This window comes from Myiozetetes cayanensis, unplaced genomic scaffold (genome assembly GCF_022539395.1).
Source record: "Myiozetetes cayanensis isolate MyiCay16 unplaced genomic scaffold, myiCay2020 scf5-8, whole genome shotgun sequence".
Taxonomy (NCBI): Eukaryota; Metazoa; Chordata; class Aves; order Passeriformes; family Tyrannidae; genus Myiozetetes; species Myiozetetes cayanensis.
The window spans coordinates 44905086-44922222 of record NW_026087742.1 but is presented as its reverse complement, the minus strand read 5'-3'; the positions used below and the strand labels follow the sequence as shown (position 1 = coordinate 44922222).

The 17137-nt window shown below is 36.2% G+C and overlaps 1 protein-coding gene across 1 annotated transcript in view; it reads left to right on the top strand.

Moving 5' to 3' along the window:
* MIPEP (mitochondrial intermediate peptidase) overlaps positions 1 to 16897 on the top strand; it is a 71021-nt gene extending 54124 nt beyond the window's left edge. Inside the window, exons 17-19 of the mRNA XM_050332090.1 lie at positions 7944 to 8065; positions 8861 to 8934; positions 16648 to 16897. Coding sequence (XP_050188047.1) covers positions 7944 to 8065; positions 8861 to 8934; positions 16648 to 16742 — 291 coding nt within the window. The 3' untranslated portion in view covers positions 16743 to 16897. The remainder of the gene's footprint in view (positions 1 to 7943; positions 8066 to 8860; positions 8935 to 16647) is intronic.
* Positions 16898 to 17137: the final 240 nt, after the last annotated feature.

Here is a 17137-nt window from a genome sequence, read left to right as displayed (position 1 = left end):
GATTGCTTTTCCACTTCTTATCTGTCTTCAGTTACTTGAAGAAGTACTGATGTTGCTCATATTCCACTTTTTTGAGTGTTTTGAAGAGAGATGAAGTCATATGTTATTACTCAACCTCTTGAAGTTTGTGTAACCCCTTCAAGGTAATTTTTTACTTTGCCATGTTGGAAACTAAAGTTATTTACACAGAGTGCAAATCCCTGGATTAGTTTTCATATGAGCCTTCTAAAAAGTATACTATAAAATCAAGTTGAAGAGTCTGAGGAAAAGATTAATAAAGGAGTGCACAGTGAACTCTGGGGAAGTGATAGTTCTATAAATAATTAATAGCTAAAAGCCATTTCAAAAAGATTGGTGCCCTGTTGAGGTCAGTATTAAAGTAGGGGCTGGGATTTCAAAAGCTCTTAAAGTCACCTTTCAAGGTTTGTTTAGGTTTCTGTCTTTGTGGAGTTGAGTTCATTTTATGATAAAGAAAATGGTGATAGCAAATACTGTGAAGATTTGTTTTCCAATGGTAACATGACACTATTCACCGGGCAGCTATCTAAAGGAGCAGAGTGTTTGCAGATATCATAAGATATGGAGCACTTTTAAGGGAATTCTTTTTGCCCTATGAAACTCAAACATACATTAGCGATAGTATTTGCCATATTTACCGTGTACTAGAGCATTTCATGGCACAGTGCAGGAAGTAGTTGCATACATCTCCAGGTGACATTTTGAACATATTTAGATAGATCCTCCATATATTTTTATATATAATGAGAGATTGTTTAGTGATAGATATAACTGAATAGATCATTGCCATAAACACAGGCTAGAGAGCCTGAAATTAAATGCTCTTTAAGCGCAGTGGGAGATTGTCCTTACTATGAGGAGCTTGCAGTCAAAACAGAAAAGAGCAAGAGAGAGGAACTATTAGCACCCTCACTTCACAGGAAATGGCAGTTAGACTGAGAGGGGGATAAAAGTAAATAAATGTAAATAAATGTTGCTGTAGAAAATAGTGATTTCATCTTCCAGTGTTGGTACAGATAATTTACATGATTAAGTTGTACTGGCAAAATGTATTTTGCAGTTACAACATTGCTCAAGATATTTCTCAGGTTTTGTATGAGCTTATCTTAAGCAGCATTCACGATGTTTGCTTTAAAAGAATAGGTCAATACTTAAAATTAGATTTAATTGGAGAAGTAGAATAAAAACTTTGGGCTTCAGTGTGAGTCTGTACCCAAAGTAAATGTTGGTGATCTGATTCTACTTATCTTAGGCTTATGAATTTTTAAATCTTAGTCAGTAATAGAAATTATTAATTGGTAATTGAAGGGAGGGTGTTGCCTGTGTATGTATATATGTGTAGAATTACATGTTACAATGTGAAGGATTTGTTTGAAAATTGTTTATTTGCATATTTCTTGTATTTTACTTTAAAGACTAGTTAAAATATTGACAAGTAACACCGTCTCTTAACTTGACCAAACATGATCAGTCCAAAGACACAATAAAGAATCAATTTTCATATCTCTATGTCTTTTAATCCAAGTTGTAATCATTGCGAAGCAATGCAAATCATACATACAGATTTTTGATGTCAGTATTCTTTGTTACCTCCTATGTTCCTCTTCCCTTAGTCCCTTTGTGGGGAGGAGAGAAGTGAGTAGAAAGTAAATAGTTTTAAATGATTTTGCTATATGCAGCTCAAATTCATGGATAGTTTATAAATAAGAATAAAATATTTTTCTTTAAGCAATTCAAAGACCATATGGTACATATCTAAAATCACGTAAGTGGTTAATTGCATGTTAAATTCCTATCCTCTTCCTTAGTGTAAACAACTGCAAAAATATTTACATTCCTTGCTGTGCTAGATTTATTTATCATTTTATAACGAAAACACAGAAGTGTTATAAATTGAAATCTTAATCTCTTGCTTGACTCGCTTTCTAAAATGTCAGCGGTGTCTCTGGTTTGGTTTACTTTGTGTTCTCTCCCACTCCTAAGAGAGAGATGTATGACACTGGAAAACTGAAGAATATTGACATTAAGCAAGTCAGGTGCAGCACAAGATGTGGTTTCTTGAAATTAGTTTTCTGTTATTCTAAACAAGATTAGAAACTGCAGGAAAGGAAGTGGCTCTTTATTGCATTTTATTATTATTGTGAAACTCCAGAAGGATGATGATGTAATTCTATAAAACTTAAAGGGGTTCAGGTCAGAAATACAGAATGTAAGTTGACCAAGCAAGCCGCTGCATACCTGTGGAGACAGCTGTTTCTATGGTCAGTGAGCGCTCTAGCTTTTCCCCGAGGTAGCTACTGGCACAAACAGTTTGCCAACTCTGCATTCCAGAACTCATTAAACCGCTTTTTCAAGTGAGAATGAGTTGAGGACATCTTCAAAGCACTCTATAAACTTATCTAACAAAATAATATAATAAGGAAAAAAATTCTGTGTTTTGTTTCAGAACAAAAGAGTGAATTCTTTAAGCTGCAAAAAGTTTGTGAAAAATCCTTGATTTGTTTCATAAAGTGAGTAGGTTAAACAGAAATGCGAGAGGATAAATTCTGCTATGTGAAAATTTGGCTTCCCCAAAATAAGTGCATCCAGCAGCAGAGCTTGGTCTTTGGAGCCTGGCAGCCACAGCTTCTGGGCTACTCCTGTCTTTGGAGCCTGGCAGCCCTGGGTTCTCCTAGCTGGGCTTCTGTGGGCAGCGCTGTGCTGCTTGCTCCTGTTACTCTGTGGGGGCAAGAAAAAGACAGAAGCCTTACTATGAAGCTTCTCAGCTTGTCTCACTGCAGTCTCAGTTATTTTGGGAAAATGAGCATAGGAGAGATTCAGAGAAGGGCATTTAATTTGATTAGCACACTAATTCTAGAGTCACTGCAATGAATGAATGAGACTGGAATTTTCTCTATGGGATGACTGCAAATCACTTGAGTATCTTCCTTAAATTTGAAAAAAGTGATCTTGGAAAGAATATGAGTGTGAAGAGCTTGAAAATACGGAGTCAAAGAAAAGAAGAATGACCAGATCTCCTGGTTGTCAGATAACACATTTTTTTCATTTGCTAACAGCAGTTTTTCCCTCTCATAATTTAAAATGATGCCTGCGCAGCTAGTACATCAGAACAGAAAACTTTCTAAGCTAAATGTGGAGCATCCCATAGTTAATTCATCAGTTTTCTGTGCTGAAAAGTTGCTTCATAGTTTTTGACCTGTAACCTGCAGTTCTTTATGTTCCACCTCCAGCTCCTGCTATATGAGTATCTGACACAGTGCCAAGAAAACATTGCCCGTTCTAGCTTCGATTGTGCTTGTTTGCATGCCACAATGGCATTGTCCTGGATTTCCACTAGCCCTGATAAATCTTGGCCTCAGCAGAGGGAAATAGCCTGTACTGATTTCCATGCTAATCTCCATTCTCTTCTGGCTCCAAATAACCAGAGCCTGGAGCTTCTCGGACTCTCAGGAGTTTTCCACCAGTGCTGATAGCTAAATTCAAGAGCATTAGGAGCAATAATACCAAATTAGTGCCAGACACAGGGGTTCTCCACCCAGTAATCCCTGAAGGAGATAAGTTGGCTACTCCTCTGTTGGGTTTCCTGCCAGAATAAGAATTTAATTAAGCGGGGGGAGGGCACCAGATATCATCTCCATCAAATATTGTTCTTCGTGGCAACAATTCAACAACTTGCTCATTGATGTAATTACTGGAGCACACATTTTGTAATTAGAAGACTTAAATGACAAAAGTACTTTCCTTAATTTAGTATTGGTTCTTTCAGGTTCTCACTTGTGTTTTTTGTCTTCAGATGCAAAGCAAAATGGACATAAATATACTTTGAAGTACCTAAAGTCACAGCAGAAACTGTTGGAAAAGCATTTTGAAAAGTCCAAGGACTAGTCAAGAATTTCTGTAGAATTTTTTCTCTTTCCAAAAGATGTAGTAGAATTTTGTAGCACTGATTCCTGATGTAATTAGTGGAGCTCCATGGTACAATGTTTACCTGCACTCAAGCAAAAGCTAGTTTAGTTTATATTAAGTTACCCATGGATTTTCTTTCAATTTTGCCTTTTTACCATCGAATCAAAATTTTTGTATTATATAAAATGAACTGAATCTTACCCTAAGAATGTATCCTACAGGGACTTTAAAAAAAAAATCCTAATAGGGTGTAAGAATAAAAAAGTATCAGTAATGTGTTTTTATTTGCTACATGATGGGATGGAAAGCCATTGCACATGTAATTTTGGAAATATTTCAGACATGGTTATAAGAAAAGATTGATAATTTTGGTCAAAAGAACTCCCCATAATAACTGCAGTGGATAACTCGCACACCTTTGTTTCGGTCTGTTGTGCTGGATAAAAAGCAGGCATGAACATGACCTGTGGATGGCATATTATCATAACCCATGGGCTATGCTGTAAAATGCATTGTTTTATAAACTCCTGGAATGGGTTCATGGAACTTTTTGAAGTAAGAGATTACTCAGAGTCTTCATTAGTTTTCTAGCTGCTTACCAAAATTATAACATTTAATGAGGACAGTCCCTACTACTACGTGTCTAGCCTTTGCACTGTCCAAAAGGGAGTTTGATAAGTACTTTTTTTTTTAATGAAGAAATCACTCCTTATTGGAAATAACACAAGAAATCAAGTCATTTTTCATCTATATCTAAATTTTATTAAAATGGAGAAATGGAGTTTTATGCGAAAAGGACAACCATTTAGTTTCAAATACATTTACAATGATGTGGATATTCTTTTTATTCATCATAGAACTTTTCAAAGGCCTATATATTCTTGAGGTTTTTGAGCATTTTATTTCCTAGGTTGTAATCTCATCTGTATGAAGAGAAGAAGAGGGTTTTTTTTTTTTATTGTGGGCAGGTAAACTAGGGTAGAGGATGGGTGTTTTAATGTTTAAATATAGCTAAGTCCAGTATTGAAAAGTTCTTAGGACAGCATAGAATCAGTAAATGTACTTGAATAATGTGATAGATACTGGTTAATAGTGAAATATGGAAAATTGGGAGTTCCTGATCAGAAACTTTCTGTGAGGACTGGGACAAAAGTAGTGGCAGGAAATGATGACATCCTAGATTTACTCATGCTCTAGAGTGGGGAAAATCTGTAGTGGTTAAAGGAAAATGAATCAAATATGGACTTCAGTAGGGAACCACAGTGTTTGTTATCAGATTTCCTTCACTGTGGTTTGCAGTAGGAAAGCAATCTTAGTTGCATGTCAGTGCAGTATGCCTTTGGGAATGCTTGTCATCTTTAATAACTTGAACTATCTAAAAGTATGTTCCTGAAGTATTCCAATGAAGGAAGTCATCTATCTTAAGGTGGATTGAGTCATCCTCCATTTTTGTTTCCTTTTTTTGCATACTATTCTGTTCCGAATGAATTTTTGAAATCTCAGCTTCATCATATTTGAAAGCCTCCCCAAATGCAGGGAGAGAGATGAGCAGTGTCTTTCCTTGGTCTTTCTATAGCCTGTCCTTTTCTCTTTTGAAAGGAAGCAATGTAAAATTTGTTAGTAAACCTTAGTAGCAAAGGCAAGGTCAAAACAACTTGAACAGAGGGTACTGAGGCTTGTTTTAGATGCAGACTCTGAAATTAAGCTTTTGGTCTTGGACAGGTTGCTGAGAATTTGTTCTTTTCTCCTTGCTGACTTGTTATACAGAGTTTCAAGAAACCCTATAAATGGAATAGTTAATCAACCTGGAAGAGTGGATGAGCTGTTTTAGGTGTAAACCACTAAATGCAAGAACATTTGATGTGAACTATGTAATCTGAGCTGTTGAAGAAGACATACTGTCCTAGTTACAGCTTATATGATGTGTCAAAATAATTCCTTTCTGATGGGAGAGATAGAAATAGTCTTCCCTATGTCAAACTCACAAAAATTATTTTGTTTGTACCTTAAAAACATTTCTGAGTATGTTAATTAATCCGTGAAGTTTTCCACATTCCTGAGAGAGTTGAAACTTCTAGTCATGAATTTGCAAACTTATTGTACAATAAAATAAACTGACATGTTTTCCTGCTCAGTCTTCTAAAAATGTAGGCTCTCTGATCTGTTTCAAAATGTGCTTTACAAGTGTTTGCACCACACATCAAGACCCACAGGAAAGCTGAAGACTGGAGATGTTTTTTCATCTTGTTTAACCTTGTCAGTCCTATTTTTAACTAGTTGTGTAGGTCACCAGTACAGGCTCGATTGCTGACCCATGGCAAATTCCATCTGTTTTGGACACCCCTCTTAGGGTGGAGATAACCATCTTATTAAAAGTAGCTTTTGAATGGTTGAATTACAGCTAACTTCGAGAACTTTATTTGTAGGTGTTGCTTAGAAAAGGGAGCTAGCAACTTGTTTCTCATCCACTGTTCACAGTAATCTGGATTATAAGGCACTGTTTGCTACCTTTTCTTTTAAGGAAAAAAGAATTATTAAAAGCCAAATACTTTTTTTCCCCACCCTCTCAGTTCGTCCCTTTTGAGCAAACACATACGTCTTTTTGGCTAATGGAGAATAAGATGATGATCAGCACTTTCTTGAATAAAGAAGCATAGTTTATTTCAGCTGTTAAAAATCAGGAGTTTGTTAATCTGTGATAAAGAATCACAGTCAAAGATAAATAGCTCTGGAAAATTGTTAATGTCCTTTCAGTTTTTTGTTTGGCTTCGTCAGAATTTCAACCACTGACTGTAGGATAAGAACAAGCATCTCACAGCCCATGGATTTAAATGTAAAACATCTGTTATGCTACTTTATTGTTTATCTTTGGGTTCCTTTTTAAACCTTTGGTTTTTATAATACCTACAAAAATCTTGACAACAGTCATATCTCAAGAATGTTAAGAGGTTTGACTTTCACTAGAAGGACAAATAAGATATGGGACTTGTCTCTTCTTTGGTTTCCTCAGAGCTGACAGGGCAGAGTAGGTTTCATGTTCCTTCTCCTATAGTCATCCATTCTCATTTTGAAAAATATGGCCGAATATGTTGGGAAACAACATCTTTTCAGTTTGGACCTGCTTGCCTTTCCACATTGCACTGTAGAGGCAATGAAATCTTCATCCCGGGAGATGCTGAGACTTTAGACAGAGCCCTGAGAAATCTCATTAAATTTGCCTTTTCTTTGAGTGAGGGCTGAACCAGATGACCTTTGGAGGTCTGTCACAATTTAAATTATTCTGTTAAAGTCAGGAAAATAAAAAAAAAAGAGGTATTTTTATTTCTGTGAAAGTAGGGCTGATACCTCTGATTTTCTTTTCTAAGAAAACATAAGTAAACTGTCAACACCAAGCAGCATTAAAAAAGAAGTCTGCCATCACTGGAATGTGTCATAAAGTCAAGTAACAATACATGAAAAACCATATAATTGTGGATTATAATCTTACACATATGCATTTAAAAATGTGCAAACAAATCTGTAAATGGTGGTATTACATCTGGATGTAATTTGTCTACCTCTGAGTTTTTTGGCACATGGAAGGTTCTATTTCCTTATAGTATTAAATGCAAGTCCCTACTACCATTTTGTTTGTGACAGAAGTTTATAAATTGAATTTTTCCAAGTGTGATACTGCACTTACCTAGCTGGGAAATTATAACATATGACTTCAAATATGAATAATTTTTTTTTACTGCTTGGTTTTATTCCTTTCTGACCCTGTTTATATATAATTTCAATTGTGATGATCAGTGTCTTGGATATACAGTATTTAGGCTGAAAAATGCTTCTTATAATAAAGGATTGTTCAGTCTTGGTTTAAGTGGTGGTTGCTTTTTTCCTTTTTTCTTTAATTGTTTGTCATTAATGATATCAGATTTCTTCCATCATATATGAGAGAAATGCTGAACACTTTAAAGAAGTTAAAAGATAACTTTTGGGTTTTTTCTTTGTTTTCTTTTATTTTTTTCTTCTTACAGGCTTGGCAGCTGCGATTCAGTCATCTCGTGGGCTATGGTGCCAAATACTACTCCTACCTCATGTCTAGGGCTGTTGCCTCTATGGTGTGGAAGCAGTGTTTTGCTCAGAACCCATTTGATAGGTAAAAACAGAGAAAATGTTAAGTAGAATGAAACGTCATGCTAGTTGCTTCTCGAAAACATGGAACAAATGGGGCCATATAGGTTGATGGGCTTTTTTGATGCAGATTAATTTTTAGCACTTTTCTTGATTTTAGGAGGATTACAAAATAACCATGGGTGTGTGTGTGTATATATATATATGTATGTGTATATATATATATGTATGTATATATATGTATATATATATGTATGTCCATTGGTGCAAAAAGATTTGTGTTGATGTTTTAAAATCTAGGTGTGTCCATTGAGAGGCACTGAAATTCCTATTTAGATGTAATTAGAGAGCTTGAATTTCATAGATGCCTAATTACTTGTAATTTTCTATTGAAATCAAAGCAACTGTGCATATTAAACAAGCTTCATGTTACCAACTTCAAAGCTAAGTGTAGCTGTCCTACTCATTTTGCTTTGTGAGATTAAAAAGTAAATTGTGAGATCACAAATTCTTATATCTTTGGTGAATGTTCAGAACATTGTAACAGAGCAGTTTTTCCCCTTGGAGCAAGGAAGGCTGAAATGTTGTTCACAAATTAACTTTTATAAACACCAGCACATACTTGCATGTATAAAATTTGTCTCGTTCAGTATGATTTTAAGTGTAATTTGAGGAGTCAGTGTGGAATCAGTCATTGTTTCAGAGTTGAAAATATCTCTGAATATATGTCTCTGAGTTCTGTAGAGATCCTAGAAGCAAATCTGACTGAAAGCTGGACAGGTTGTATTTGCAGATGGCTCTAACATCTGTGTTTCTCCAGGGCAATGGGAGAGCGTTATCGCAGAGAGATGCTGGCACACGGCGGTGGAAAAGAGCCCATACTGATGGTTCAAGGTAGAAAATAAATTAGAACTGTTTTATTCCTTTGCTTGAGAAAGAAATAATTTAACTGCATTTCCCATCTTACTCTTTTCAGTTTAATTATGATTTTCATTGGGTTTGTGAAAGAAAAATGATTCATTTATTTAGTTAAGTGGAATGGTCATCACCTTTGTATCATGGTCAGTAGAACTCCTTGGGATACACAGAATACACACAGATAGTTGGGGTGAAGTGTTGGGAAAGTTTGTCTTTACCAGACTGTCTAAAGAATTCAGCATAAGAGTATCACATACTGGAAGGAAGTAAAATAACACCATTTTTTGATACAATAAGTTAGTGACTTTTCCATACGTGGAAGTCATAATACCTCTGGTTATTTTGTATAGACAAAATTGAACTTGTTTTGGCCACATTTTAGCATCATAGATTCTTATGAAATGGAGGTCTGAAAACTGTATCAAAGAAACATAGTTCGTTATTCCTCTCACTACCATATTTGCCTTTTTAATCTGGAAAATAACTTCTAAAAATCATTCATACGGATAGCAAAAATACTATATTTCATACATTAAAAAATAATGTCAGGAGAATGAAGCAAGTTTGAGAAAATGTTGACTGTATCTCAGATTTCTCAATAAGATCAGGATAAAGACTTTCCTGTGTAATGTTGCAGAATTCAAGCCAAACATTTTTGCATTACTGTTGCTGTTCTTAACATGAGCATTGGCTAAGTGCTTTATCTAATAGCATATTAAGGATGAATATGAATTCATTTGCTCTGTTCACTCCATTTTAGTAGACTGGAACTTGTGGGACTTTTTTCTGCAGATAAGGAAACAGTAGTAATGTGTCTGTATTTCATCATGAGATTGGCACAGTTTAATAACTAGAACATCCCTGTTCTTTGACCCATCTATTTATATTTGAGGCAATGACCTCTGCTCTCCTTAGACTCACCATATATTAAGCAGCTATATATTCTTTAGATTTGTCTATTTATACTTCTGATCTACAGGATTACTTTTCATTCAGTATGACTTTGCAAACTTATCTTTTTTTAGGGTTGTTAAAGAGTCTGTGTTTGTAACCTTGAAAAACTGTAGCCCAAAATTGTGGATTAAGTAGTTGCAAGACACGAATGTTCATCTTTACAAGCATATCCAATTTTTATATTGTAAGTCTTATCCTAGAGAAATAGAAAAATGTTTTTAGACACCAGTTATGCTTATTGTCTCTTCTGTTTCTGAGATACATTCTTAATTTTACTGAGCATTGAATCCTCCTGGAGTGTCTTAGAAACTATGTTGAAGTTGCTGGCAGTGTGCTTCCTTGAATCGAATACTATAGGAATGATGTTTACAAAATTCATCTCTGGATGGTCTTACAGGGCTTTTACCCTTGCATGTAATAGAACAGAGTGGAATATGCTGCAGTCAGTTTGGTTTTGAGAGTTTGCATCAGTTATTATGGATAAACCTTGCTACTGAAATTAATCTGAAACACTGATATTGTAGTCCAGGAAATTCCAAGTTTATTTTAAGTTTAAAGGAAATCTCAATATGAAGTCTGGCAGGGTACATGAGAGCACACAAACAAGTTTAAGTCTTGTAATGCGGTAGTTAGATGTTTTAGGCATTTCCATATTGTTAGTCCTCGTGCTTCTAGTCCTCAATTAATTTAGTGCAGAATGTTCATCAGTAACTCGTCAGGACCAATGGTGAATGAGAAAGAGGTGATGTCTTTGCAGCCTGGGGCTTGAAGAAGGAAGCAAACTTGTTTAAGGAATAGTTGTGCATACTGCAGAACAGTGAACTTGACATTAATGGTAGAACAATGGCATCTTTATGTTGTGACCAAAAAAATCTGTATAAAAGGTTCGATTTTTATCTTTTTTCTTTAAGTCAGTAAATCCGTAAACGATTAAACAGAACTGTGTCACATCAAGGTCAGTAGCAGCAGTGCACCTGCTGGTATGTTTGTTCACATGTGATAGAAGAACCAGTCATCAGTGACTCCTGTGTCAGCATTAGCATGAGTAATACTGGTGATAAGAGCACAGACTATGATTTACAAAAAATGGCAGAAGTTTTCAAGATGTTTTCACAGAATTACAGAGTCACAGGATAGTTGAGATTGGAAGTGACCTCTGGAGTTCATCTGGGCCAACCCACCTGCTAAAGTAGGGTCCTCTAGAGCTAGGTATCCAGGACCATGTCTAGATGGCTTTTGAATATCTCCAAGGAGTGAGACTCCACAGCCTCTCTGGGCAACTTTGCCACTGCTTGCTCATCCTCACAGGGAAAAAAATGTTAAGAGGTAACCCTTGTATTTCAGTTTGTGCCTCTTGCCTGTGGTCCTGTCACTGGGCACCACTGATAAGAGCCTGGCTCCCATCCTCTTTGCACCCTTCCTTCAGGTATTTGTACCTCTGAGCCTTCTCATCTCCAGGCTGAACAGTCCCAGCTCTCTCAGCCTTTCCTCACAGAAGAGATGCTCCAGGCCCCCAGTCATCTCAGTGGGCCTTTGTTGCATTCTCTCCTGTACGTCCATGTCTATTGTACTGAGGAGCCCAGCACTGGCCACAGGAATGGCCTCACCAGTTCTGAGTGGAAGGATCATCTCCCTCAGCCTGCTGGCCGTGCTCTTCCTAATGCACTCAGGATGCCATTCCCCTTCTTTCTGGCAAGGAACCATTGCTGGCTCATGTTCAGTCTTCTGGTACTTCTCCTATTTTAATAGGTTACTGAGAGTTGCCTTGCAATGTCATTTGCCAGCTCCCTTAACACTCATGGGTATATCCCATCAGGGCTTGTTTGTGTCCAGTTTTCTTAAGTGTTCCATGATCTGATCCTCTTCCATCAAGGATACATCTTCCTTGCTTCAGATTATTTCCGTGGACACTTTTGTATTCTGAATTTCACTTTTCTACTCTGTGTCTCTTTAAACAGAAATCTTAAAAGATATTCAAGATCATAAAAATAACCAGAATTCATCAGCAAGTTCCTTGCCTGTGCATATGGTGCTGTTCATTTGTACACAGTGCAAAACTTAACAAACATGCTTGAATGACTCCCTGAAGAATGAAATCAGAGTGACTCAGGTGTTTTGACAAGATAATAATTTGATTGCTGATTTGGGATTGTTTGAGGCTAAATGATAGAACACACCTGATGGAAAAACTTATTATATGTTTATACTTAATTGCTCCGTATTTATTACAAAAATTGAGAATGTAAGGAGAAAAGTAAGAACAAGTAAGTTCCTTAATTTGTTTAGGTTCAGTCAGCTTCTGATTCCTCTTGCTGCTCTTTTTTTTGGTTTTGTTTTCATTATAGATGTTCCCAAATACTTGATTTCCATCTGTTGGTTTCCAGCAGTTGCAAAACTGTGCTCCCATAGCAAATAACAAAACAGATACCTGATTAAAGATAGATTTCACCAAACTTTAAAGTTTGTTGGTTTTACTCTTCTTCAGGGAAACAGTCCAGATTCTATGTGCACTAGTGCCCTGTTTCAAAACCCTAAAGTTCTCTAGGCTGTTATTTCAGGCATTTTTTTATATATATAGGAATGCGCTTGCAGATGTCTGACTTTTGGATGCACATGTGCAGCCTCACCCTTCCGCATCTCCTTGTGAAGTTGACCATGTTCATTGACTGTTTGATAACAGCACATTTCATTTGTACAGTTTCTTTGTTACGATTTTCATCTCAGCAGCCATCTATTGTCTTTCTTTTGTATTTGGATATGACCCTAGCTTTTCATCCTCTCCAACGTGATTCCATAGATGTACTGATTAGGAAAGATAAAGGATCTGACCTGCCATTCAATGGAGTTACTGACAAGGTTCCTGTTTGGACTAGTCTTTAATTAGGAAACACAATATACTTTTTTATTGTTGTTTGGATTTGATTCTCTTGGCATTTGTTTCCATTAAAAAACCTCAAAAACAATAAAGGTTTTTTGAAACCTTTTAAAACATTTTCTGAAGTGACCCCTTTTATCTTACCCCTTTTACCATCAATAAAATACAGAAATAGTCACAAATATGGATAGCAGAAGCACTTAAAAAATGAGTGAACCATGCTTTGTCCAGGAGGCTTACTTTTAAAAAAATGTTTCCTTAGAGAGGAAAGACAGTTTGAGAAGAACTTGATTCCTTTGTCATTTTGGGTTGACCATATGGCTTTTGTAGATTTTCTCTTTCCTAGGAGTACATGGCATTAGGGATTCCAAATTCCTTTAAAGTTATGTATCCCAGGTGTCCCTTCCAGGTCCAGTTGTGTGCTGGTTGCAGGTCTGAACAAGATTCAGGTGTGCACCATCCCTCCCTCTCTACCTTGGCACTCCCCGACTGGAAAGAAACCCAGGTGCAGTCAGAAAGTGAATTGCAGTGTGAAAAGTACTGGGTTGGATGTTTTGGGAACTGAGAGCACGGAACGTATCCTGAAGTGCACTTCTCCTCGGTTTTGACGCAGTCACATTGCCCTTGGGGTTTCTGAAGAAGTCCTCATGCAAAATACATGTGAAGTTGTGTTCTTGATTTGTTAATGCCATATTATATTGCAGTCATACTCAGCTGTGTGCCTACATGGTAACCAAACTGACTATGTAAATAAACACACATTTTACTCCAGTGCAGTTTGAAAATTTGTTTTTCCATGCCTCAGATTGTACTTCATAAAATAATTATGATTTGAAGAGGCTGCAAAAATTTCTAGATAATCACTGTATGTCTCTTTGAAAGTGTTGGAAAAACTCATAAAACCTAAAAGGTGATGTGAATGGCAACATATGTTAACTCAAACTACATGGACCCAAAGTAATTACTGTTCCAAAGGGGCAGAGGCCAAATTTTGCCACAGGCTTTATTCTTCTCTCAATTTTCAGTGATTGTAGGTTATAGCTAACCATCTCTCAAAAGGGTGTGGTTAACCACAGTGCTGTAATGTGAAAGAAAACTTCAAAGCAGAGAAGATAAGCTATGCAGTTGCCTTAGGCTTGGGAGAGACTGAGCTGAAATAGGAGTTGGGTTAAACATATTAAAATACACTCCTAAATTTGAAAACTGCAACCATCAGACCTTGTGGACATCTTACTAAATCATGTAGACTGAAGTGCTGAGTACTTACAATATATCAAAGCTGATTTTGCTTTGATATATTTTAATGGATTTTAAAGGGAGATGTGACCATTTTTTAACACATCTGTGTAGAGTAAGAAATTAAAACACAGAAATACCATCGGTATCTGTTTCTTTTGGAGTTGTCTGCTCTAAAATCTGTAGTTATTTATTTCATAAGGTCATCATCATTTCACTACAGTAGGAGTTCTTCAGCAATGACCTCAATTACTCTTCCTTCCTTCCTTGCAAAAGTGAAGTCTGCTAGTGTCTGCTTTTGATGTCAGTGATGGGAAAATAACAATGCAGCAGACCACTAATGCAAGAAATCTGAACTACTGGTTTGGAGGTCATTTGGCATCACAATTGCCAGAATGATTTTGAAATCTCCTACATATTTAAAACAAACCATGTGGAGTACAAATAAATAAAATTTGTAACAAGTTTTGAGTGAGATTTTGTAAGACTGTACTCAGCTGCACTAAAATTACATCCAAGTGTACTGTAGTTAATCATGTTTCTTTTATTCATTTTGTAATATCCAGGATTGGAATGGTTTTGTTATAATTTTCCATTTTTATGTAAACAGTAAATTAAATCTACTTGAAGATAACCCCAGCTTCAGTTTCTTCCGCCTAGTCATTATACTCTTAGCTCTTCTTCTCTTGCAAGGTATTGATAATTAGCAGAATAATTTTTAGTGTGTCAAAGAATTGGCTAAACACATCAGGAAGTAGACCTCTGAAAAGGATCAGAGGAGTGGCACCCATGAAGGTCTTGCTACTGTTCAGGCTCAAGAAATAGAGCTGGTTAGTTCAGATGTAAATGTCTGAGGAAAAATGAGGGCAAAAAAAGGCAAACCAAATTGCACTGAGCTCCAGTAGTCATACATGACAGTACACGTTCTAGTGGGCTACCATCCGTGTCACCTTCTTACTGCATTCTCTCCACTTCTGTGAAAACTGCAGAAAAACATGAGTTTAAACTGGAATTTTTCCAAGGCTGTTAGGGAGCAAATATGCATGTCCCCCAGCCAGCCCACTGAGGGACCCAAGAGAGGGAGTCTGCAAGAGGCCATGGCTCTCTGGGGAGGTCAGGCTAGTAGCTGGGTATCTGTACACATCTGTTCCTCAACCCAGTACATAGCAAGCCATTTTTCATTGTGAGCTACAAGTAATTCCACAGCAATTTTTCTAACATTAGAGTAGATTACAAGTTTACCAAGTATTTGGAAATATTAATGCTGTTCTCTTTCATTTTGAAAATAGCTAGATGCAAACTTCATTTAACAGCATTTCAGTGAACCTATATTTAGTATGAGATTTGTTTTCCCTTTAGTACTCAGCATTAATCTACTGGGTCACGGCAGTTTGTGTTGACACTTGTAACATGTGTTTAAATCAGATTGAAATGGAATTCTGTAAGGTCTTAGCAGGAACATTCTTTCTGGTTGCTCACACAAATTTACTTTGAGCTGATCTGTTTCCTGATGGGTTTTGAATCATTGTGTTGTAGTAAAAGATTACGGTCTTTTAGCAGCATGCAATTATAATTTCCACCAAAAGCAAATATTGTTGAGGATGTGAAAGAATATAAAATTATGCTCAGTAGGTACACCGATTAGAAAGGGTAGAACAAGGTTATATTTACATTGGCAGTTGTCAGAAAGAACAGATCACTTCAAAGAAATACAAAGATTAAATTTTACATTATTTGGCAGCTGTGCTGTTGGGTTTTTTTCTGGTACAAGTTATGCAGTAAATTTCCATATATAATCTTGAAAATCTTAATAATAGTGAAAAGACCATCATTATATAATGTTCAGTACAAAGAAACATCTGAAAATAATTTAAAGTATATATTCTCTTGCTTTCAAAAAATTGGGATTCTAGGGAGGAAGGTGTGAGATTTTTAGCTACTCCATTTATAGAATTACCTGAAAAAATACATGAGCATGATTCTTCATCATGCTAATTTTCCTGTTATCCTGTAGTCAAATGCTGCAACTAACAGATCCACTAATTAAAATTCTTAATAAAAGGTAAGTCCTGGTACTGTAAAAAAGCAAAACTAAAACTACAGTGTATTGAAAATGCTTTTCTTTGAGTATGTTTCATGCCTTGTCAAAAATTTCAGAGGTATTTGTACTTTAAATACTAAATCAAGTGCTTCTAAGGTGTGTAACACATTGAGAAAACATTTTTTTTTCTGGCTCAGTCAAAGCTGAAACTTAGCAGATAAGGATTTATATACCTGCTCAATCACTAATTTATTCCAGTCATTTGGAAATGACTGAGTCTGTGGTTACATTGCTTTAAAATGGATATAATTCCCTGCTTAAGCAAGATTGTAGTGATAAAAATCAGTTAACAATCTTGAAACCTGTCAATTCTGTGATAACGTGTAACAGGTAGCTTGAAGAAATTAAATAATCCCTATACAATATAATTGCACTTAGTTCCTGACAAAGAAAAGTGATAGCGCTTTCTGTCATGTAGTGACATTGAAAGTTATTTACCAATAAATGTTACTGTTGACAAAACTGGCAAGGTTTCAGAATTCCAGTATTTTTATGATGAGTCTGTTGTCTTGCTTTTTTGTAGGTATGCTACAGAAGTCACCTTCAGTTGAAGATTTTGTGGATGCCCTTGTTTCAGACTTAGACCATGACTTCGAAACGTTTATCATGGACTCATAAAAATGTTCAGCAGAAGTGAATTATTTTATGGGAGATTGCATATGTCTTCATAATTGTGGGTAAAATATTGTTGTGACTGGTTTTACTTTTTTGTGAACACTTGTAAAACTTTGACTGTTCATGTTGGTGGAACAGTAATAAATAGTTTCATTGGATCACCTGGTTTCGTTTATGAAGATGATCGATTTTCCATTGCATAGGAGCTTAAGCATGGAATTTGAGAGAACAAATGCGCTAGAATGTACTGTTAGAAAATTTGATCTCGTTGGAACATCTGAGTAAACGGGAATTGAACTCATCTTCAGGGTGGGTGGAGTGATATGAATGCTCTTTTGGTACACACATTGATTCAGTATTGGGGCTTTCCTGTTGAGTGTCATGACCCAGAACTGTTC